Consider the following 24642-nt stretch of genomic DNA (forward strand, 5'->3'; position numbering starts at 1 on the left):
GTGTCGAAAGATTTCCGAGTTGCGAGCGAAAATCTTTCCCATTTGATTAACATGCGTTCCCATAATAACGTGTGTTAAACTATCCATCATTCGAATAAAAACGCGCGGAAACGCCGGCGGGCTCTGGGCCCAGGTAGTGTGACCTGGCATAATTGCTCGAGTTTGAGTCAAGGAGACCTGCCGAGTAGCCGAAGGTCGCGGCCGGAGGCCAGCGGCCGCTGAATTGCTGAGTGCAAATCTCCCACAAGGAGTTTTGTGGACTGGTACGCCGCGAGTTCTAATAAAGTGCCCGAATTATACCAAAATCGCTCATTGTCAGGGGCTGCCTTTTAGGCTTGCCGGTGTGATCGAATCTCAAAACCGAAAAAGTTTGTATGACGTCTAAGCGTAGTTTGGGGCTGCTCGTCGCTGTCGATTGCAAAAAGTTTTAAAAAATCCCCATAATTCGTATATGGGCCGGAATCGTTTCAAACTCGGTTTGACATCCTTTTGTACCGAGAGTTGGAAAACCGATAAAAAAAATCGAAAGGGTAATAAAATTATTAGAGCCAAAAAGTGAGTTTACATGTATTTATTATGGAGATTAAAAATGTATTCATTTTTCAATCTTCAAAAACCATCTATAATCCCATAAGAGTTTTTGTTTGGTCGTGTCGTAATTGCTCTCTAAATATGCGCCATTAAATTCGACACGCAGTTATATAAATTTTTAGATTTTTTACAACCCCCTCTACTGAAGCCAGCCCTGACGAAAGGGACTCAGGGTGTCAAATTGGCAAACTTCCTGAGCAAATAACTCCGGCCGTATGGGCCGGATTTTGAATTTCCGCACACCGCTATCTTTGTCTCGGTTACCGGAACCCGCGATTGCTGGTTTTGGGCAAAACGCAACTGGGCCCTGGGGTGGTCAAACGGTCTTGAAACTTTTTAAGTCTACAAAAAGAGTAAGATTTCGCCTTTTGCACCTGAATTTCCCTTCAACCCTGAATATTTCCGGCACCAAAAACGTGAAAATCAGCATCAACAATGGAGTTGTAGTATTAGGTATAGGCTTTTTCCTCCACCGGGCTCGTCTGGGCCACGCAGCAGGCTCGTGAAAAAAATAATATCCGAACCATGTTTTTACGACTTAAAAAATTAATAACTCGTCTTCCGTTATTCCAATCGGACCCAAACGGTGTTTGAAATGTTTCTCGTGAAATTCCACGTGGAATAGGCACCAATGACGCCCCCGTCCAACCCCTCAGCCCCTCACCGGCCTTCGCGAGCCTACAAAAAGTGCAACTTCGGTTTATTTTTTCTATGCGCTGAAACGGACCGGAACCTTCGCGATACAGTATATTTGTCTCGTCGTTCTCTAATATCATATAAGGATGGTGGACATAGGATACGACAACCGACTTAGATCCCGGTTTTACTCGCCATTGGCGAACAATAGCTAATTAACTTGGATCCAAGTCGATTGTCTTATCCTGTTTCTACCATCCTTACTCTATATATTGATTTCATGGGTTTTGCGCATGTCAAATAATCCGCCATTTACTTATTTAATTGTTTTGAAAAGTAGAGTGAAGTGTGGTTTTTTTGTCAGTATATCCTATGGTATAATTTTGGGACGTTAATCAGCTTTGAGGTTTATTTTGAACAAAACTGTGGGCGAGATTCCATGGAATGCAACAAAGAGTAGAAACATTGTCAACGTAATCATTTTCTTGCTCCCCTGTCTTTTTCAACGCAGCTTGGAGTGCACGCGCGACCTCCCTTGCTCATTCACAATTGAGCAGAAAATTAGGGCTCGTGCTCATTAACTGCGCGAAAAACAAAAGATGAGAGCAGTGGCAGCAGCCGAGCCGGTGCAATTAAAAACTAACTGGAGCACACGCAAAAAGCAAGCGAGCGAGCGCGCGAGCGAAACGAGAATACGCCGAGCGGAGAAGCGGCTGAGCAGGCAAACAAAATCATCCGCGCGCCGATAATGATAAATGTTCACGCGGCTCGGTCTCAATTAAAATTATCCGTTTCAGCAGTCTCTTTAGTCATTCGGGTGGGCAGGGAGGAGGGGGCGGGGGCTGCTTGGGGGATGGAAACACCACCGCCTCCGCCCGCGCCAACCCGCTCTCGGCGCGCGTGGTCCTTTTTCCTCTCAATTAATTGACTCTGGCGATAATTAAGCAAACGCTGTTAGCTGTTCCCCCTCGGCTGGGTTATAACGATGGGCCTGCTCGCTCCTTTTATTCCGCTCTCTCGGTGATGAGGTAATGAACGACGCGAACTACAAGGCGCGCACCAGCAGCCCGCCCGGCAGCAGCCTTTTGTCTGATTAGATAAAGCCTACTGCTGCTTCTGCTTAAAACAACAAAACATTACCTCGTTCTCTCTCTCTCTCACTCTGGTATTCATTTGGGCAAAACATGTGTGTGCGTGTGCGTATATGTACAAACCGTCCAGTTTAACGAGAAGCAAATATGCAGCCCGCCGAATACACACACGGCGTAGAGTAATGCACGCGCGCGTTCTAATTCGATTACCCGGGGGATGCCGCCGAAAAAGAGTTAACTCAATACAAATTCAAATTCTCCACGTTTCTCGGATGAATGTATTTAATTGGGGATGATTCCCAGCAATAAGCGCGCAGTGCGTGAGGCCGTTTGGATTTTAGCCTATTGCAAATTTGCATCAGAGTGGTGGTTTGTTATAATGAAATTGTAAAATCAGTTCTGTGCGAATAACTCCCATTGCTTTTTATTAACAAATAGCTGGATTTCCAAATAAAACTGTTAGTGTAGAAGAAAATATTTTGACTATGATATTGGAGGAAAATTGCTCTGTAATAAAATTTAAATCTGTTTTTCTCATTAAAAATGCGCACTGGATACGCCAAAAATTGTTGAGCTAATAAAAAAATATTAGCTCAATTATAGAGAACGGAGTCTAGTAAAGGGATTTTTTAATTACGCTTGCAGCCTTCTATATAAACTGTAAAGTAACAAATGAACGGTTTACAATTTTTAGTTTTGCAAGTATACGTGACGGACATATTATATGTTAGCAAAATATTTTAAAAATGCAAAAATCAAGTTTAATTATATTTCCTTGATATCCACACTTGAATATATAATAGACGCATCTATCTTCTGTGTTCTGGGCTTCAATATGCGCGAGGTGAACTATGTACGCATTTTGTGTTAGATGAAAATCGTAAGTTTTAAAAAAGGAAAATAACAAAAATCTTAGCTCTGTTGAGAAGTAATCGTTTTGTAAGGACTCCCTGAAAGCAACACAAATCATTATTTTATGCAATAATGATTTGAGGGCAAGAAAGAAAGGACATAAATCTCAAATTCTCGCAAGAGTTTTTTTATCGAATAATGTGAGGCTTATTCTCGGCAGCAAGCGATAAAAAGCGTCATTTAGCTTTATATTCTCGCACTCTCTCAGCCGACAGCGCACAAGTTACAAATGCGATCAATCGACACGCGGAAGGGCTCGTCGGGCGAGCAGCAATCTTGAGGGTTAACACCAATCCATTAGTGCTCGCCAAGGAAACAAGGCATGAATGGGGGTGGATCCGGCAAATTCTCATTCATACTGATATATCAGGGCGGACTGATCAACAGGGGGCGGAGTTGGGAGACTTGTTCCACCTCGACGAGTGGTCCATCTCATGCATCAATTGCCTCCGCAAACACAGCGCCAGCACCGCTGTCCAAAGAAACCGCATCCAGAGAACGATTGCTAATGAGCTCTCTCTCTGCAATTCCACTCCCTACTTTCTATAAAAAGGTTGAAACGCAATGAAATTTTTTTCTTGTGATTTTCTTTGAATGTAAATAATTGTATGATGTTTTTAAGGGATTATGTAACTAGATATGAAGATCATATTTAATATAACAGCATAGGTATAGCGATTGATCCAACGTCTTACAAATTGAAGAGACAATTTAAAGCCTATATAGGAATAAATGAGGATAAGGCTTCTGTTTAAATCTTCTGTGCTTGTCATGTCTGATCTGTGAGAAATTCTCATTATTAAAATATTGAAATTGATCTAAGTCAACTAACTATAGGAAAGGATTATGATGCGCAGTATTTTCCTATATTTAAGAATTTTATTAAAGTTGATGTTGTTGGCTGCGTGTGTAGACTGCGACTTGTGGTAGATGGGACGACATCGGAAATGTGTAGACTGGGCTGCGTGGTTGTGAGGCTCGGAGAATGGGACGGAATAAAGACTCGGGACGTGTCCGAGTGGGTTTGTCAGGGACTTCGGTGAAGCGTGGCGCAGCATCCGAAGTGTGATACCGCTTAAGTCCAGGCGTGCGATCGACAACATCGGGGACGGAAGCTACATCGTCTCGCTGCGATGGCGATCTTACGTCTTACAGGATCGTCGTCCAGATTGTCCTCAGGGTTGGTCCGGTCGTCTAGGCTGCTGCAGGAATTCTCTCTTTTGAATTGCGTCGCGTCGGTTTATATATGCTCGTCAAACAATGTGATTTGTCTGTTGTGTGATTTGTCTGTTGTAATTGACATTGTTTGACGGAATGTAGGTATCCCTACACAACTAATATAAATTTTCACGATTGTAAGACGTAAATTTTATAAAGACAAAATGTTCTTTTAATGTCAAAATATTACTTGAACAAATTTTGCTGGCTGGGTAATTACTTTGATGGCTTCCACTATTCAGTAAATCTATAAATACTTCATCGCTAAAATTTTTTATTATATATAGGAAAATGACTTCTTTCATTTCATCGTATTTAGAATTTATTATTTCCATAATGTCAGGGTCAGGAGGCACCAAAAGTTAAAATTCAATAAATTTTATCCCGCGTTTTCATTCTTTTGTTATAAGATAATCATTAATATTGTAACAAAATAATTTTAGGAAAATTTAAAATACCGAGGCAAGACACATAGCAGACGCAGATTCTGCGGGAAGTCCGCAAACAGAGCGATAAGTGCTGGGTGGCTGGCGTGCCGTCTGCAGTGGTAATGGTATTCAAAATATCTCCGCCCCCTTGATGTCCCAGGATCGGATTGATGACGCCGCGTCTTTTTTATCTTTCCACTCTCATCCACGACATGTTCCTCTTGATTAAATTGTTCATTCGCTCTGCTCGCTCGCCCGACCACAATTTCCCTTCATAATTCAAGACCCCACAAACTCTCTTATAGCATCGGACGAGATCGACTGTATTGCCAAAATGCGTTTGTTTTTACGACACATTGTGAAATAAATAAAAATGCGGCTTTGCGCACATTAAATTTGAGCAGAAAAGAGGACGCAGGGTCGTTGCGAAATGAAAGCAAGGCGAATAGGATTTAATTTGAGTTTGCCTTTTTTATTTTCTCACAATACGTCAAGAAAATTAATCAACATTAATATAATTCCATGAATCGATAACATTTTACACGGTATAGTATAACCCAGAAACGTGAGACACATGTGGGCAAAATTTGCAATAATGGTGATTAGATGCGCTCGAAAATTAAAAGACAATAATGAGTGTAAAACAATTATGATGTTGGGTACAAAATGAAAAACAACACCAAAAATGATCAATTGATTGTATAGACAGCAACATCATCACAACCTAGCATCACATTTAACTAAAATGAGCAATATAAACACAAAACTGAACAAACAATATATATGTATGGCTTTAATTTACGCAGTGATACAATGTTAGGCATATTTTCAATATGTGTGAGTGTGTGTGTATGTGTGTACTTTGCAAATCCAGCCTTTTCGATTACGCAATATTAATTAATTTGGTTGATTGCACAAAGTCCTCTTTCGCATCTCAAATGCTCCAAACGCGTCTCCATTCCTGCCTGCTTGCTTCCTTTCAACTGAATTCAATGAATATAAGTGCCCAATTAGTCCAATACACAAAATGATTGTTGACACCGCTAGACATTAAATTGCCATTCCATTATATCCTTTCCCTAATTATGTACATGCGCAAGTGGACAATTGTTTCTTTTTGTTAATTCTATGCTAAACTAACGCCCTACCCGATCCATTCATAATGATCATGTAAATAAGTAATGATAAATCTATCCAATTAAAAGTAAAACCTGCGAGTATAATGCCTCTCCACCTTGAAACAATTCACCAACCAAGGATAATGTGTGTTACAGTTTTACATATCAAGTCTCCCGGTTAAATTACACTTTTTTGTCGTCGCAGCTGTTCATCAAGACCAATTTTAATTATTCAACGCCCTTCCTCTTTCTAGACTAGTGGAAAGCTCCAAGCACAGCTCTAGTTCAATCAGGTATTTATGCAGCTTCAGTATTACAATTTTAAACAAAAGGCATTACTCCAGAGCTGGGGAAAATTTGGTTCAAATCTAGTTCCAGGTCTTTAGCTGAAGATGTTTTTCAGAAGTTTCCTTATAATTACAATCAGTTATCAGAGCACAACTTTTTTCAAACGATCAATGCAACACCTGCATAAAAGGCACAAGCTTCTGAGAAACTTCACTCAAAGCTTTATACTAGAAAGAGCATAAAGTTCAAATCGATATCAGCATTACACCTTTGGATGTCATCATGCTTACACCATTTAGAGCGATTTACAATCAAACCCTAAATTAATTACATCTCTTCCTGCTGAAGCAGAGAATAGCAGCAATTGTTAATTTCATAGGAATGCTGTTTCGCATCATGCGCGCATGACAAATCTCTAAATGAACACAAACTTTAACTATGTCTGGATATTTTATAGAATTATGAAGTACCATTCAACGTATTTATATGCATAGCCCAAGAAAATCAGGGGAAGAAGCTACGCAAATTACAACAAGTACTATTCTTTGCATTTATATTTTAAAGTACAATCTGAGAATTCCCATCAGTCGTCTATAGAGCAAAATTATTAAAACTTTTCAAAATATGGCACCGCGAGATTGATAGCATCAATTCTTAATCTTCTCATCGAGTAATATTTCAGAAAGTCTAACAAATTGCCTCAAAATTAAGTCTATCTCTTCTTTTCGATCAACTGCCCACTAGAGATTAATGAGCTTGACATACAAAAAATAAGCAATCCAAAAGTATTATAACACGTTACTCGTACTAGAGGGGTAGAAGTTATCAAGTGGCTTACAGCATAGTAAAAATCAGTTAAAAATTGCTGGCGAGTCAGTTCTTTTAGGTACAAATGAATTCACCAAAGACAGGGGTGCTAGTTATTCCATTCTTTTGTTTCAAATGATTTGAATTCCACTTCAAACGAAGACAAAAAATGGCAATTTTTAATGTAAAAAAGTTTCGTGTGCATGTCACTACTATGTACTTTACCAGTACGTCACACAAGCAAAAATATTGGAAAAATTAAGCCACAAGCTAGTAAGGTACACTCATAATCGTTGATCAAAAGTAAGTTGTTTCCAACCCATCCTGAAACCATCGAAAAAAACACAACTACTATCGATTAGAACATACACCATAGAAGTGGCTAACCCCAGTTCAGCGCAAAAAGTTGATAAACATTCAAGAAGGCGGACTAGAGACTAAATTGTGGCCTAAAAGCTTCTCTGATTTGATTGATGCTTTTGTCGTGTCTAGCAGCAGACAAGTAGTAATCAATAAAACTCTTAATCAGGAAAAGTGTAAAGGGCAAAGGGGAACAGTAAAAGTTGCACTTGTGCACCGTTAGAAGCAGATTTGAGGGACTAGACTAAGGACCTAGGACAGCAAGGTTGCACTCGCGGGTGTCAGGACTCGTAAAGCAGGCGCTGGTAGTGCGGCATCACCTCCCACGTTGGGATGTGCAGGCTGAACTCGAGGGCGACCAACACCGCGAACTCGGACAGCAGCAAGTCTCGGCGGTTCAGACGGAAAACCAGCTCCGTTTTCTACGATAGTTCAAATCAGTTAGTTGTATGAAAAATCAGCCTTGCTCTAGAAAATTACCAGAACAGGCAAACAACAAGAAATGGAAGGCTAAAAATTTGGGAAAAAAATTGTAAAAGAAAAAATAATATTAGATTCAAAGTAATTTTGAATCAGTGAGCGTTGAAAACGTCCGCCTGCACTCATTTGAGTGCAAACAAAAGAGCAACGAGTATAAATAATTGATAAAAATCTGCAACTCGCATATCCTTGTGATAAAAATTACCTCATACAACAATTTAAGTTGGCCAATTGATTTAAAATTAAATTTATTTGATGCTGAGGGGAGGAAAAATTCCCATATTCAAGACCAATCCAAACTTCATCTACAACTCAACCCTAACTAAGTGATTCTCTCTCCTTCAAGAACATAAAGTGGAATCATACAAATATTAAAAAAAATCATTCATGGATTTCAAAGAGTTGCACCAATTTTTATTAGTAGTTTTGCTTACTTCAATAAGTTGCTTTAAAACGTCTCCTTTGACATCATTGAGTTTGGCTGAAAGGAGAAGGCAGGCGCCAGCACACAACTTCCTGTTCGGCTTGTTAATCAAACTGCGTAATATCAATTTCTCAAAGTAGACATAAGCTTGAGCTACTGTCAGCAGATCTATGCCACACTCTTGCTTGGCGATTTTCTTCATTTCCCGTTTCAAACTTCAGAAGAAAAATTAGCTTGGGTTGCTGCAGCTTGTACAGACAAAATATATTACCTTCGCAATTTACTCAAGGTGAGTTGAATGTGCGGAAACTTCTCTCGGAACTTGTCGTTCAGCTCCTTTTTTAATTCGGCCGGTTTTGTGTACCCAATTAGCGACGTCTGAAAATTGCATTCATCAACCAAAGAGCTTCTAGATAAAAAGGATTATTTAGCCATACCATGTAAGACGAAAATGTTAGGAGCGTTCTGTGATGTCCAGTTACATTTTCCGGATCATCAAGCAAATTGGGAGCATAGGCAGGAGCTGGCTGCAACATCTGAGGCAACGAGTGTGTGCTGAAATTCTCCCACTCAAACGCTGAAAGAAAATATTTTTGCCTCTCAAAACTGCTAAATTGGCAGCTTAATCGTTTCATACCTTTATCATGGCCCTGCTGAGGCGTTGGGGAGGCAGGGACCACGTGAGCTGTGGTCCGATGCGAAGCGGTATCATAAGAATAACACCTGCGAAAACAAACGACTAGAGTCAATAGTTTGTTGAGAGAGGGGCTGCTGATAAACGCGAATCATTATCTCCTGGAATCATGCGAGTGGTTAGTGGTGTAAGTCGTTAGTCAGTCCTGTGTTCATCGGTTGCAGACAACACAAAACAAAATGCAGGCATTTCCACATTTTTCCATATTGATTTGACAGTAAAAGTCACGGGGATTTTTTTAAAATTATAATGATGGTTTTATCATTTTGTTTTCTTGAACATATGCTCAGCACAATCTCGTGGGTAACAAGCTCAACGGGTCTAAATAACACCGGCAAGTGGACAATAAAGGGCCCTAGCGTTCGCAGAGGAGCTTGGACCCAATTTAGCCATCTGTTCGCCTCCCATCACCAATGTTTTTGAGTGAAATGCCAGATTTTGGCCCTATAGAGCCGCTGGAAAGTTACGAAAACCAGCTAGTGGCGCCTTCTACCAGCCGTTCAGCTATTTGAGCATTTCGAGTCGCTAAAATTAACCACCTTTTGCATTCTCTTACATTGGGCAGCCAATATTATCCCCAAAATGCTAAAATATCTCCAATTGCCTCAACTGTGCTAGCAATGCAAGCCGATGGGCTGGTCTAAATGTCAATTTCATGAAAATCAATGCTAAGCTACCTGTACTCTGTGGCGTAAATGCTTTCAGAAATGAAGTGACAAACGCTCAGCAACTTTAGTAATAAATTGCGCAAAACGCCTGATACAATCTGACGCTAGTGTATGTATCAAGCTGATTGCAGGTTCAATGAAAAAGAAGTTTCATGGTCGACGGTCACGTAACCTGTTTCTCTTACGTCTCAACTAAAAGTTGACAAATCTGACGGCGGTATTGTGTGCTCTCTCGAGAGCCAAAAATAATTCAACTTGCACCCATAAAATGTGGCTATAAATAATTTCAAGAGACAAACGCTTGCGCTGAAAAGATTGAAAAAAAATCCGGAGCATTGCCAAATAATTTGATCAGTTGAAGCGAAAGGACAGGACAAGAATCTCAGAGTGGTCGTGTGCGTGATGCAATAAATCGTGCACAATCATCGCAAAAAGGAAGTATTAACCAATGTCAATTTAACTGGAGATCAATGCCGTGCGCGGCGAACAATTCAACGGCAGCAGCTGCCGGGGTGGTCAGCAACGTGAGCGCACTTTTGGGGCCTCAGCATTTGTTTTGTTGCCAGCAATTAGACTGGCTGCCGCAGCAACGCGCATTCGCTCTCTCAGCTTAGTTCATGCAAGAGTGTGTACATATGTATATTCGGTGCTTTGTTTACCAGATAACCAACCAACCGACTCATGGAATGGATTTTGTGTGTGTGTGTGTGTGTGTGTGTGTGTGTGTGTTTTCGTTTTGTTATTGTGTTAACAACAAAGCAGTGGGTCCTGGAGGGCACAACTTGCACTGTCTCACTGAGTTCCGACGCTTTTATCATCTGCGAGCGATTAAGGCATTGTTTGCATTTTTATTGAAAGAAAATAAATAATAGAAAGCTTGTGAAAATCTTAACCCTGAGAAAGTCACAGAGGTCACAAGGGAATTTAGATTATTTACTCAAGGCTGTTGCAAGATATAGGGATTAGTTTCTATTGGCCCAAATCATCCTTATCCATTAAACACAGCAAAGTGCCTTTCCATCAAAACATTAAATAAAATGACATTTCATTTGAGGAATCATTAAAACTTCATTGCCAAGAAAAAAATAAAAAAAACATTTTATGCAAATATGCCTAAAATATTATTTCTCATCCATTATTTACGCAGTAAAAGCTCGGCACTTCAGTGCTAAACTATGTGTATTTGGTATATTTGTGTTCGTTTCAAACCCAAATGTGAATACTCGTTATTCTAGTTAACAGTGAAGCAAACGCAAGAGAGATAACAAACCAAACTGCTAGCAATCTACATTATTGTGGCAGAAGCAGCCCAAAGCTTTAATTAAAAAATTTGATTTACCATTTATTATCCACATTATATGCAGCTAACTCTGGCCTGCAATAGAACGGACAACAAGAGAGACACACAGATTAGAGAATAATAAAAGCAGAGCGGCAATCGATCATACTTCAAAGGTCAATAACGCCTGATTGTTCAGGCAATAAAAAATTTCATTTGCGATGCACAGCAAGTGGTTCTAATTGTACTTAAAAATATGTCTGAATTGTGGTGTGGTTGGCATGAAATTAGTGCGAGTCGCAAAAAAGAGTGTAATATTGAGATCGATAGAGAAATGTGCTCATTAAAGAGGGACACAGATATGAAATGGCATTCAACACACACTTAGCAGAAAATGACACGACACAAAATAAAAAAGTAAAAACTAGTTTGTTATCGTCACTAACGTAAGTTAAAATGTGATGGTATGAACTTTTAAAGTTTAGAGGTAACATTTATGGTGATAACCAACATTTATGGTTGGGATTATTTGTATGTTTCGTGTGCTACCTTGCTACCACAGGGTGGCGCCCAGTGTTTGGCGGAGCTGCAACTGTTGAGTCAGGTAGCTCAGTGTAGTCAACAGACACGACCTTCCGGTCATGAGGGTAGTGTCGAGATGGGACCAACAGCTGGCCGTACGATATTTCCTGCGAAAATACACTTCAATCAGAAGAGACCGATAGTGAAGAGAGGTGATTTCCAATTTAGTAAGCTACAGTGAAAATGAATAGCTCAACTTGATTGGCAGAGAGCCAAATTCTTGAATTGCTCCAAAACCTGCCTAATTAGAGTCAAATTCAAAATTAGCAACACGCCTTGACGCAAGCCGCGCTATTTGCACAACTATTTGGCAGCTTCGCCGGAATTACAAAATTCGACCATTAAAGTGTCTTCAAATTTCAAGGTAAAAAGAGCAATTGTAGTAAATGGCGACGAGGATATATTGTGGTACCTGTCCATCTTTGCCTTTCTCCACTCCCAATAGATCAAATGGGTCACTGCTGTCGTTTATCACGGATAAAGGACGAGGCCCCGAAGTGTGGCGCCTTCGGATATCCTTTTTCCCATCACTCCTGAAAGTGAAAACAAATTTGAAGCGGAAACCAAACTGATTGTGAGAGAAGATAAAAATTCAGATCCCAGCTTTCTCTATAAAATTAATAATAATAATAATAAAACTAAAACAAATTAAGGGTGGCGCTGACCTTCCAGTCTTGTTGTATGGGAGGGAAGAGAAGACGAGGAATGGAGTGGCCTTCTTGGACGTGGTGATGCAGCCGCGCTCGTCGTCGGCCGGCTGGCTGCCCCCCTTCTTAGGGTTGGAGAGACGCAAGCCTCGGCCAAAACCTTCAGGCGAACTGCCTGCCGCGAACTGGATGCCAGCCAACGGAAGCAAATTGCTTGGCGAGGCCTTGCCCCGCACTGAAACAGCGCACGAGACTAGACGTGAGTTTTGAGATTCGCACGCATTTCTGCCGGTCTGTGTGTCACCGCGTTGGACACACCGGATTGACCGCTAAATCGACCGCTCTCGCACGTGCTTGCCGCGGTGTGTGGACATGGGTCGGATTATTTTGGGCTTATACACGAGGCTTGACATTTCAGTTTATTTTTGTTGCGAATGCCCGCTTTCCGCTGACGAACACGTGACGTGGGAAAAGATGAAAAGATGCAAACGGCACCTGATGGGAACACGTGAATTGTGTCTGGATGTTCTCCTGGGAGCACTATCTCTGGATTATAATAAAACCTAATCAATAACCAATTCATGTTATCTTCGTAGCTCTTCAATAGGTTGTTGAGTTTAACATGTTTGCACAGCGATGAGAATTAGGAGGATTTTTAAAGCAATTATTTAATTGACGTTCTTGACTCATGAAAAGGTGAATGGTTAACAATCGTAACAAGTTTTTTTATTAGTTTAAGAGTCTGAAGATGCCGTCTTTGTTTTTTTAATATTTTTAAATTATTGTTTCTTGAAATTAAAATCCAAAAGTAATTTCATCTATAAAGAGCGATAAAGGATGCCAGATCAGTCACAAGAGATTTCCTAAAATATTTTGTGATAAAATCAAGGAGTGGGTATTTTTAAATGCAACTTCTGTTCGTATCTCGAAGGTGCATAATTAATTTTAATATGAAGCCGAGAGTAAGTTGCAGTTATCAATTATTTGTCAAGAAGAACTAACAAGTTGATAAATGCGAAATGCGATCAAAACATATGAGATTACCGTAATTTCCACCAATGCTTTCGTTGCTGCTGTACTTGTCGTCGACAGATGCAGCCAGCGCTGGTGCTTTTTTGCGTCCAAAGGAACCTAGCCGTCTCCTTATCTCGCCACCTCCCTCGCTCCCACCGGTCTGCGTTCTGCAACATCCGAAGAGTGGACAGATTACGACTTTATCCTATAATGTGACACGGCTCGCTGATTGCGATGCACTTTGGCCAATTAGCCGCGCCAGTGAGAAATCGCATGTTTACGAATGAGAGGGCACAAGCCGTAAAGCATCTAACTCAAAGGCCATTGTGCAAATTTTACTGCAGTCTCGGTCTCCAGGGTCGAGAATTTTAGACCTGCGTAATATTTTGTTCCGACTCTGTCATGTGAAAACCCCATTTAAGGGTTTTTCTCGCTTCAAATGCCGATTTGATAGGATTTTTTCTGATAATAACAAAAGGATCTACCAAAAATATTTATTTCCAGTACACTAATTTACCTTAAAGTGCATTTTCCTGGATTTTAGATCAAGAATGAACCAGACATAATAGCAACAAGGAATCCCCATTTCAGATAAGATTGCTTGGATTCATTCTACTCGAGAATATAATTAGTTTCTAGCGCAACAACAAGCCTCTATATATACGTGCTGCGGGAGGAAACGATTGTCCGCATAGAGTGGAGACGCATTTTAATTAGAGTAGACAACCCTGGCCGTTTCGCGAGGGGCATTATTGAGGCACAGACCCAATTCGACACAAACTGCGCACTTTTGAGGCATCTTTGCACTTCTCGGCGGTGTTGTTTGCTTAGACTCGCGTTTCTCGCTACAATTACACTCGCGTTTTCACGCCGTCCTGAGCTGCGAACAAGCGTATATATTATGCTAACACCGCGCAGCCAAACGCAGTTTTGTTATTTGTGTTCCCAAGGAGAGATTGATATGCACCGGTTTCCTCTGATAGCACGGTAAGAGAACGGATGTGCAAGCGGTTGTCGACAAGCCTCAAGTCTAGTTAAAACGGCGAAGCATTGATGATTAGATCAGTCAGATTCCTTGAAATATTTGGCATTGATTTCACGATTTAAGAGACAACGGCATGATGGGCAAGATAACGTCCGAAAATTAGATTAAAAGCAGTTAATATTAGAAATATCCATAATCCTGTGTTCAAATAACGGAATCCATAAAATTGAAAGAGGGAAAAGGAAAATATCTCTCTAACGGGAAGAATTGAATTAATTTAGCATTTAACTTGTTAGTTGCAACATATTTAATACCAATTGTGCACGTTACAGTTAATATTTTCCTCCAATCAATTAGCTATTCTCTCTTCTCATTTATTTTTAATTTCGTAACCTTTCTAAAAACACAATAATTGCTTATTATATTTTTAAGATGGTTAACTCTTTTAAAATGGATGCCAATAAATCTGTCAATTTGTGTGTCGTTTCAAATTATAAATAAAACCGGATTTACGAGAAAAGCTTATTAGCCTCGAACTCGCAACAGCTCTCCGAAAATAAAAAAGTCAAAAATAAACCAAAGAGTATTGACCGACATTATAGGATTGCAGCCCCAGTCTTAAAGTTAACAGAATGTTTATTTCCATTGAACAAAATTCTGTCTGGTGGATATTCGTGGAACGCAAAGATTTAATAGCTCTAAGACATAACCACATGGTAGCAGCGAAATTCTATTGGAATTCGGGAGATATGGGGCAATCCGAATTCACGAGCTCTGCGCTAGCAGGTTTCCACCTTTCCTGCGGGGCATTACGAAATGCGCAGCGATTTAGTTACGAGATTTAGAGTTGCAGACACAGTTTATTGACGTCCACCACACACGAAATTAAAAAGAAAAAAATGCCAGTCTGAATAAGAAAAATGATTTTTTGTTCGAAAAATATCGCCCTTCTGACCTGCAAAGGAAAAATCTTCAATAACATCTTCAAGATATCAAAAATATTACTTTGACGTGACGTTTGCGTACCGATATATTTTATAAGTTTTTAAATTAAAAAAAAATCAACGACCTACAAATATGACCGACATCAGCATTAACTTCCATGCTACATTATCAGTAAATAGTGGCTGATAAACGAATTAAATCCCAATTGCTTCCCGATCAATGAAAACCAAGCAGCCCTCTTACGGTAACCATTTTTTGGCCTGCTATGGAATTTTCCGACCGAACCTTCCCCTCTCCCCATCCCTCGCAATCGCACCAGATTTAGGTTTTAGCACGCACTTTTTCGCAAACTGACCAAATGAAGAGGCGGTCGTGATGATCAATAAAATAAAAACAGCAGAGCGCAAGCAAAAGTAAACAAAAGCATGCGAGAGGGAAGGCGAAAATAGCGGTGCGCGAAATCTCATAAAAACGAAAACAGCGGCGATCAGCTGTTGCGAACGGCGCACCGGCGGGGTCCGAAAGGTAAAAAGGTGATTGACCTCTCCCTGAAGGATGCCCTGGGCACGGCGACGGTGTCGATCATGTCGACGCCGGGCACCTTGGCCATGGCCTCGCCGAGAGGCTCGCAGTTTGCCTGCTGGACGGCCGCGACCGCTCCGCCGGCCACGAGCAAGGCGGCCGCCACGGCGGCCTGGCCCGGCACCGCCCCCCTGAGGTCCTCGGGGGCTGCGGTGGCGGCGGCAGCAGCAGCTGCGACGACGGCGGCGGCGGCCGGGGGCTCCTCGACGCCCATACTACCATCCTCGTCGTCGTCCTCGTCGCCGGCCAACTCGTTCTTCAAGCCGAGGTGCGCCGTCGGCCTGGCAGGCGGCTGCACGGCTGTCGGGTCCGCCGGGCTGTACGAGCCATCAAGGCTGATGTTGGACAGGAAGGCGATCGCCGCATTTCGTCTCCGAGTTTTGTTGCTAGTCCGTTTGCCGCTGTTCGCACTGCTCGTCATCGCACACGCCAAACTCACAACGCGGACATCGGACACTTTCGCTTCGCTGGTTGCGCGCTCGCCACTGCCCGCTCACTGTCCGCACTCGCTCACTGCCGCAGCTCACGCTTCGCCGTAGAGTACAGTGTGTGTATTTATAATTTTTATCAAGGTTTATCAAAATCGAAATGTACCACCACCAGTGGCAGCACAAAGACCGACTGCACGCCAGAGACATCTAGGGGCCGCGGCTGCGCCGAAATGGGCCGGCCGCCCGCGCCGTCGCCCCTCGTGCTTTCAGCTTTGGGTTAGCGGCGCCGCGGCAGCGGCATGGAGATCGAAGCCCGATAAGTGTCAGGAAATTGATTCGTACATAAGTGTCTCTCACAATCAAGAGCGGTTTCCGTGCGTGTTTAATGAAAATTAGGCAGGCAGCACTTTTTAAATATTATGGATATTTTCTTTGGTATATTATTAAGCCAAACGGGCTTCATTTTGTATAGGTATAAAAGGTTTATATAAGATCTAATCAGGCTTCAATTAATTTTCTTGCCTGGCTATAGGATTGGAAATTTGTTTACACTCTAAAACTTACCAACGTTAGTTCACGCTGAAAGTGAATTTTTCTTACGTTATAGATTTCTTTAGTAAAAAAATCCAAAATAATCTGAGGAAAAAAGACTAGATTTGGTTGTAAAAAAATTTAAGATGTTTTAAGAGAAAATAAATTTAGAATGATATCATTTTGTAATTTATAGTATTGAATAATTTAACCACACCGCTTAGAGTCCAAAAACTACAGTGCAATTTTATGTGATTAAGTGTCTTTGTCAATATTTTTAATTATTTTAATGGTCGAAAATAATGTGAAAAATTTATTCCAACTAAAATCTACAAAAACTATTATTGTTACCTTCTTATTAATTTGCCTCTGGGCTATGGGAGTAACCATTATTGTAAAATCAATCAATAATCAAAATAATAAAATGTAAGCTTCATTAATAACATTTAAAAATGTAAATACAAAACTTTTAAAAATTAGTCAGTTTATAAAAATTGCTAGTAAATAAAAAAACAGGTAAAATTCCAAACACTTTCCTTCGTTGAATGCTGAACGCACACATGTTCATAAAAGGGAGAATTTGCTTAATCACTTAAATTAGGAATTGCTTCTGTTTCAAATTATCTGTTTCAGGATAATTTGAAGCATGTACAAGAGCTGTATTAACCCTGAATTGTATTATCATTATTTATTTGAATCGCCCATCCAAAATTATAAGAAATTATAGCTGCCAGAACTGCATAGAATTTTATCATAGCGTACCTGCAAGAAAGCGCTTGTTTAATGGTGTGTAACGATGTAGAATTATTTTCAATGTTGGACTTGATCTAAGAATATCTGTAGACATTAAAAGTTATTCAATTCATTTTCAAATCAGGTAAAAAGAGATATTAATTAAAAGAGAGGATAATAAAGCTTTGCAGTTTTCACTGTCAAATATACCAGCTAGATTTGGGCATTCACCAAATTTTATCTAAAACCCTTCACCTTCGTTACATGTTACGTCTGCAAGTTGCAGTTGACTGCCCCATCGCAACATACGCAGCTCATTTTTTTTAATTTTACTCTCTCTGTCTCCACTTTCGCGGTTATTGAATGTGTCGCCTGACATTTATGCATCCTCCGCTGGAAGAGTCAGCGCTCTCCCTGGCTGACAATGAGAACATCCCAGCAGCACTTTGAATTCTGAACAACCTCTTTTACGTCAGCACAGCCAGAATCACCTCTTGTGTGGCAAAAGTCGTTCACCAGACCATCGACCGCAGTATCCGCCGTCGTAAAAATGCAATGTTCGTTCTAAAAGAAGATGAGATGAGCACAAATTTTGCGAATTCCAAAATCGCACGCACAAACCACAGGAAACGAATTGCGGAAGGAAACGCGTAGCGTGATTTATCGCGGCAAAGAGTAGCTAGCGTGCGTTTAATATGCAAATAAGTTAAGCCGTGTGACTCACAAGGCTTCCATTCATTCAAGCTGACTGGTTTGTAATTTAATCAATCAAGAGCCCACGCTGCATTTATGATATTCATATGTTAATTGATTAATTTCCTGTGTGGCTTCATGGTTACTGATGCGCGCTTCGTAGCTAGCAGCAGACACAATAGAAACACCAAACAAGCAAGATCGGTATCAATTCGATTGAGGCAGAGACTTAATTGTAGCTGATAGCGGTTGAATATCTTGAATTTTCTTGTAAGCAAAAAACAATCAGCACGAGCAATCATTCTATAGCAGAAAAATCTGCCTCGTGAATTTAATAAGGGGGAAACAGGTTATTTTGTACCTAATCTTGACAATCAGAGAATAGATATCGAAATTATTTCGTCCTTTTTATTGGAAAAAAATTCACTGTATTCATATTATGCTTTTTATTTTAGAGTTTTCTATTTAGAATACCCAGTTGATCCTCTTTTTACCGTGAAAGTCAGTTTTATAGTGGAATTGAATCCATCCAAATAAGCTAGCAAGCATGTATATTTAATCATCTGGGTAAGCCGTGGAAAGAGAAAAATAATTAATCAAACTTCAAAAGGAACTACATGCAATTTTGGCACGCCTGGTAACTGGCAATGGGCCAATGCTTTGAAACCATCAATGCGTATAAGGCAATTAAGTTATCCCTGCGTTTGACAGCATGACACGAACAAATCGTCTTGCCTGTATTGCATTCTCGCTCGCAGAATCCTCAAATGGCATTTCACAGCATTGTTCAACTGTGCTTTAAGAATTCAAACCAGGTTGCAGACAGTTTGAATACGAATCTGGATAGGTTTAGAAAGTTTAATTCAGCATAATATCGTGATTATATTATGCAGGTCAACTCTGTCCTATGCGATGCCAACAAAATATAATGGAAAAAAATTAAATTTGATATTTGATACTCATTATTAGCACCAGCACAAATTTGACCACAGCAACCTTAAGATAAGTGTATATATAGCGACCTTCAGGTGCGCACTCCCTCGTTTATGTCTTCATTCTCGTTAGGTTGAGAACAACTTGACCCAGCACTGGAGAGTCATCATCTGCAGCAACTCCCTCGAAGCGATGCCGTGAATAATTAATCGACTACCGCGCGTCCTTGTGCTTCACTGCAGCATAAAATTCGCGGTACAATCTATTCAAAGCACACTTGAACTTTGTTGCAGCACATGCTTATATTTACGTAAATTTACAAGTAAAATCAATACAATGAAGGGCTTTAGTCTACATCAGCAGCAACGGACTGTGAGCGTGAACCTCGATCATTGGTATATGCAACCGGCACGACAGCCTTGACCACCAGGTTGCATAATGAGAATTTCATAAATTGCGCAAATGACTATTTTTGCCGGAAGTGCTGGACGTGACAATTGATATGAGGATCAGGAATATTTAATTTGAAAGGCGACTACTGGAACGTACCAAAGCAGAAGTAAATTTTCAGCAAAAGTTCAATCACATGAAAAAGGATTTAATTTTCAATGTCATATTCATATATGTGACAATTAAACATAAAAAATGGTAAATCGATTTTCTTGCGTCTTGTTTTAATATGAAATTTCAAATATTGTTCTCAGAAATAAAAAAAACTTCAGCAGGTGGGAGTTTATTATGGTATCCATGACTCATTTTTCCATTTAAAAATCCAACATTGAATGAATCGAAGTTGAAGTAAATGGTTTACGTGTTGAATTCTTTGAAAGTACCAGGCACGAGTGTTCACTGAATTCAGGTGAGCTATCCCTCGTTATCTGCATGATAATACTTATCACTTAAAAAACAAGGGACTGCTGCCAGGATAGATAATAGGTATGACGCATGGAGTGGCGCGTCTTCACAAACGTTGGTATACGAAACGGGATAATCAACATGTAGTGCTAACAATTTTTCTATGCAGGAGGATAATGTCTTACAAAGACGATATACTGCAGCCGCTGAAAAGCGCAGACATTCCCAAACTAATGAACGTTCTGATGAAAGACCTGCCGAACAGTTCCTGGGTAAAAAGTTTTACTCATTTTTATTTTTAGCTGTCTTTGCATAAACATATTCCGCACGACAGATTTACGACTGGATCAAAACACAACTGGACTGGCTGAAAGAGTTGAAGAGGGTTCGCGTGCTGGTTTTGTGTCCACGCGGTGACTGGACAACAGGGACTGTGATCGCACTGAACGTTGGCTTAGTGATAATTCTTAATAATGGCACGTTCAAAACGAGTGATTTAATTTTTGAACTTGAAGGCAAACAACGGAAAAGTGTTCGGAGCGATCTACAGCATAGAGACTGATGGTGTGCTACTGAAAAAGTGTCTGATCGAATCGGAGATGATTCCGTGGAGGGCGATGTCCGACTACGTCACGGTCAGCGAAGGCCACGCCAATATTTACCTGGATGCTCTCAAAGTCAAGGGGTTGCAGGTCATTCACCATGCCACCTGCGCCATCGCCTACATGCCGCCCGACGATGCTAAAATCGTCGTTGTACCCGTGTAAGTGTTGCATCTGATTAATTTGTTGTTAGAAACTTTTTAAAATATAGAGAGTGATTTTTTCCTCCCGATTAAATTTGGGACTTAAAATTTGTCCTTATTTGGAAAAATTCATATTTCGACAAAGAATTAAGCCAAATAAAATTTCAAATATTGTGTTTTTTTTAATAAAATTATTTTTTCCGAAACTTAATGATTTAATTTATTTGGTATGATTAATACAAAAATTAGCCTCTTCAGAAAATGAAGAAAATAAACGATAAAACGCTGAAACGCATCAATCTCCTTTTTTTCTGTCAGAGATCGAGCCAAAAGTATTTTCGCTGTTGGACCTTGTTCCTTTTAGCAGAGGGCATTGCCTCTTCATTTAATTTTTTTTTATTTTATGGTCTACTTTTAAATACACTGACTAAAAGGTGAATGACTCTAACACCGAATTGCACAGACTTCCAGCGGGAGCTAGGATCGCTCCGCTCGACGTGGACCGCGACCTGGACACCGTTTGGGACAACTGGCCTCACTTTCCCCCCGATTTTAAGCCAGTGCTGCAAATGATGATCCGTTTCAACCCTTCTTTTGGCATTTTCGTCACTTGTGAAGACGGGAGGGAGGAACTGGCTTCCATGATCGTGCAGGCGTCAACCGTCGGTTTGGGAATTTTGCAAACTCTCTCGAAACACAGGAGGAAGGGTTTCGCTCACATCTTGCTGGCCCACGTGACAAAAAATATGGGTCAAGCGGGCATTGGCAGCATGGCTCACATCATCGCTACTCAAAACACGTCGATTGTCAAGTTTAAGAAGGTTGGTTACAAATTCATTGGCCAGTCGAAGTGGGTTAAGATCAACAATTAAAAATCTCAAAATAAAATGTAAGATTTTCCACTCGTTTTTTAATTACCGATTAACATGATTTCTTTCTAGACCTGTAAAAGAAATTGTTATATTTGATTGATGCTACTCACGTAAAATGATAGTTACTGTAAACCAAGAAAAATCAATGCATTATATTATTTAAATGGTGACAGGCTTTAAAATTAATTTTCTTTAAGAAAAGCCATAAACTAACTTTTACTAAAATCATATAGTCAAATTATGTATGTTCCAAATCCTCAGGTACCCTCTTAAAATATGTGTGTACATATTGAAATGTCCATTAATTTTAATACGGCTGTGGAGCGGTACGTGAATAGATTGATTGCGCTGTCATTGTTACTTACTTTAATGAACGAGTGAAGTTCATTGAGTCGATTGCTAGCATTTATGCTTACATCTCCAATCCATCAATGACATTTGAAATCATTTTGCAATGCCAGCGACATTTTTTTTAACAATAATGAATAAAGATTTTTAATTAAATCATACTTTATAATCTCTTATTTTGATCAACACTTTCCTTGGTCTCGTGAAATATTGAAACGAGACGAAGAAAAAATAATAACATTCACCGTCACGTTTTCGTCAGAAGTTTCTAGAGGTTTGAGGAAAGTCAACACCGAGTAAATGCCCTTAAGGTTGTCTTCACTATCGATACGGAAAGTAAATAAATAATGCGTGATGGGTTACATGCTTGTATTACGCAAAAATAATGGTTGATATATGCAAAAAGAAACTCGAAAGCGACCTCGGGCTGACCCTTGAACCGACCCTAGCTGTGTCCTCTTGCATGAATTTGCCTTATCTCTTACATTCACAATGACACCAGCGCCGTTTTTTCCATCGGTCAGCCGATATTCAGAGCGAAAATCATACTCCCTGCACGTTATATTAGTCTCCATTGGTGGCAAAAAGTGAATTGCTCCGGACGACTCTCTTCACTTCCTTGTTTGCAGCCGACAGAGCAAGATGACAGCGGACACTGGGGATGATCTGAAGCCTCTGTGCGAGAACCAAGTGCAGCTTCTACTCAAAATGCTGGAAAACGACTTTCCCAGCTCTATTTTCGTAAGTGATTTTCGGCCTTTTACATATCTGACAAAACAGCGAGATTCATTGAACCGGGAAATGACCTAGATAGGATTTATTTTTTAGCTTTAGATTAAATTAGTGAATTTTTAGCAAAACGTTTTCTGTTTCAGGTATACAATTGGATTAAAAAACAAATGGAATGGGCTTCAAAGCTGAAATCCATGAAGGTGTTGATTCTTTGCCCTGACGGCGACTGGACTGACGGGACTGTTATTGGGATCACCTATGGACTTGTAAGTTTTCTATTGAGTGAATCTAATTAATTTATTTTATTTGCTCCAATCAAGATACTTCAAATTAGAGAAAACTACTTTATACCTCAACAGGTTTCCTCAATGAAACATATTTAGTATAACTGCGTGCTCATATTTTCATTCAATGATTGAATTTTTTTTAAATATTTGACTGATTTGTGAAGTTTTCAAATGGCTCTTTTCTTTGTGGATTTTAGTAAGGACGGGCGGCTAGCAAACAAATACATTTTTAATAAATAAATAGTAATGTTCAGATGATGTTTCGATCCTTAAGGCTTCATCAGCATTATTGCACCTGTAAAAATTATATGCCACAGAGTGAATTGCAGGAGATTCTGAATCAAATGCCGAGTTTTTGCTCTATATTAATAATGATAATTTGATATCAAAGTAAGATTTCTCAGAATTTGTCCTTTCGATTTTAGGCCGAGGGCAAAGAATACGCTGTAATGTACTCTCCAGAAAAAGACTGCGGGAAACTGAAAAAGGCTTTGATGAAAACCAAACACATTCGCTGGGAATCGCTGCGCCAATTTTGCGGTGTGCTTGACAAACACGTTCCATTGTGCATGGAAGTGCTCAGTGCGAAGGGATTTCAGAGCTCTGACAAAATCAGATTGAACTGCAACATGCACTACGTTCCAAAATACGAATTTTCCGCCAGTCTGGATTTGCCAACGTAAGTTTCAAGCTGTTATAAAATGATTAAAAAAAAATTATGAAAATAGCAAAAGGACGAGAAATTTTAATGAGGGGACATTTTTTTGAGCAGCATCCCTTATGACGTGCGAATTGGATCGCTTGACCTGCGCCACTTGGACTACGTCTGCGAGAACTGGCCCCTGTACACGCCCGATTATCGTCCAGTCGTGGCCGCGATGCTCGAGCTGAACCCCTCGGTGGGCATTTTTGTGCGCAACGATGACGGCGAAGAGGAGCTGGCCTCGATGGTTTTGCAGTCAGAGTACGGCGGCCTGGGCCTGCTGCAGACCATCCCTAAATACCGCGAGCGAGGATACGCAGCCTTGGCGGTCGCCTACCTCACCGAAATCATGGGCAGACTGGGATACAGGACACACGGCCACACGAAAATGGGAAACCTCAGGGCACAGCACCTCTTCGAGCGGTCTGGGTTCAAAATTGCTGACCAGACCAATTGGATTACGCTCAAGAATCTCTAGCGATAATTTTGCTATTTAATTCATGGACAATTTGTATTTATTTACTTTTCTCTTTTGTAAATATTTTTGCAACTCGTCACACAACCTACGCTGTCTAATTGTAAGATGACTCTTTTATACATGGCTTCACTTTTTGTAAATAAATTTAGTACGTACATAAACTTAAAACATGATTTGCCTCTTTTACCTCCCAATCAGGTTAAGGCTCGTGTTGACGTTGATCGTAAATTAACCAATCGGGAAATAAGTGCAAACGCTATTGACTCTTGGTTTATAAAGACGTCAGTGAATGAGGCAAACCACTATCAACGAGTTGAAGGGTCAATAAAGATCAAGGGTGGTGGGAAGGGTATTATAATTACTAAGTGCGATATATATAGTATAATGGGATTTAAAGAGGAGAATTAAATTGCTTTTATTTATTATAATTAATTATTATTAACTCGAAGGAATATAAAAAAGGAATAGGTCAACAAAACAACATAAATAATTAGTTGATTGGTTGTTTAAGGGATGGATTTGAAAGGTGACCGAATTTTTTACTGTGTTTCTT

General features: G+C 40.2%; 3 protein-coding genes across 5 annotated transcripts; 2 read left to right on the forward strand and 1 right to left on the reverse strand.

Annotated features, from left to right (window-relative positions):
- Positions 1-5322: 5322 nt before the first annotated feature.
- LOC135938808 (CDK5 and ABL1 enzyme substrate 2) lies at positions 5323-16371 on the reverse strand. Of its 3 annotated transcripts, XM_065482743.1 has the most exons (12): positions 15710-16371; positions 13268-13404; positions 12242-12458; positions 11989-12109; positions 11544-11683; positions 11055-11090; positions 8991-9076; positions 8791-8930; positions 8625-8731; positions 8364-8568; positions 7702-7871; positions 5323-5859 (listed from the first exon to the last, which is right to left on the reverse strand). In XM_065482743.1, the coding sequence occupies exons 1-11, from the start codon at positions 16168-16170 to the stop codon at positions 7731-7733; spliced, it is 1791 nt and encodes a 596-aa protein (XP_065338815.1). In that variant the 5' UTR covers positions 16171-16371; the 3' UTR covers positions 5323-5859; positions 7702-7730. The 3 variants fall into 3 exon arrangements, with proteins under 3 accessions (XP_065338815.1, XP_065338813.1, XP_065338816.1); XM_065482741.1 differs by having other exon boundaries at positions 5323-7871; XM_065482744.1 differs by lacking the exon at positions 11055-11090 and having other exon boundaries at positions 5323-7871; positions 15710-16370.
- A 3647-nt stretch (positions 16372-20018) lies between these two features.
- Positions 20019-22050, forward strand: LOC135940133 (uncharacterized). Its single transcript, XM_065484901.1, has 4 exons — positions 20019-20196; positions 20259-20381; positions 20440-20687; positions 21133-22050. Exons 1-4 carry the CDS (start codon positions 20101-20103, stop codon positions 21539-21541), a joined length of 876 nt encoding a protein of 291 aa, XP_065340973.1. The 5' UTR covers positions 20019-20100; the 3' UTR covers positions 21542-22050.
- A 345-nt stretch (positions 22051-22395) lies between these two features.
- Positions 22396-24257, forward strand: LOC135940134 (uncharacterized). The gene is made up of 4 exons (XM_065484903.1): positions 22396-22630; positions 22765-22887; positions 23334-23587; positions 23681-24257. The coding sequence occupies exons 1-4, from the start codon at positions 22532-22534 to the stop codon at positions 24087-24089; spliced, it is 885 nt and encodes a 294-aa protein (XP_065340975.1). The 5' UTR covers positions 22396-22531; the 3' UTR covers positions 24090-24257.
- The last annotated feature ends 385 nt before the right edge of the window (positions 24258-24642 follow it).

Source organism: Cloeon dipterum, chromosome 3, assembly GCF_949628265.1.
Source record: "Cloeon dipterum chromosome 3, ieCloDipt1.1, whole genome shotgun sequence".
In the NCBI taxonomy this organism is placed as follows: domain Eukaryota; kingdom Metazoa; phylum Arthropoda; class Insecta; order Ephemeroptera; family Baetidae; genus Cloeon; species Cloeon dipterum.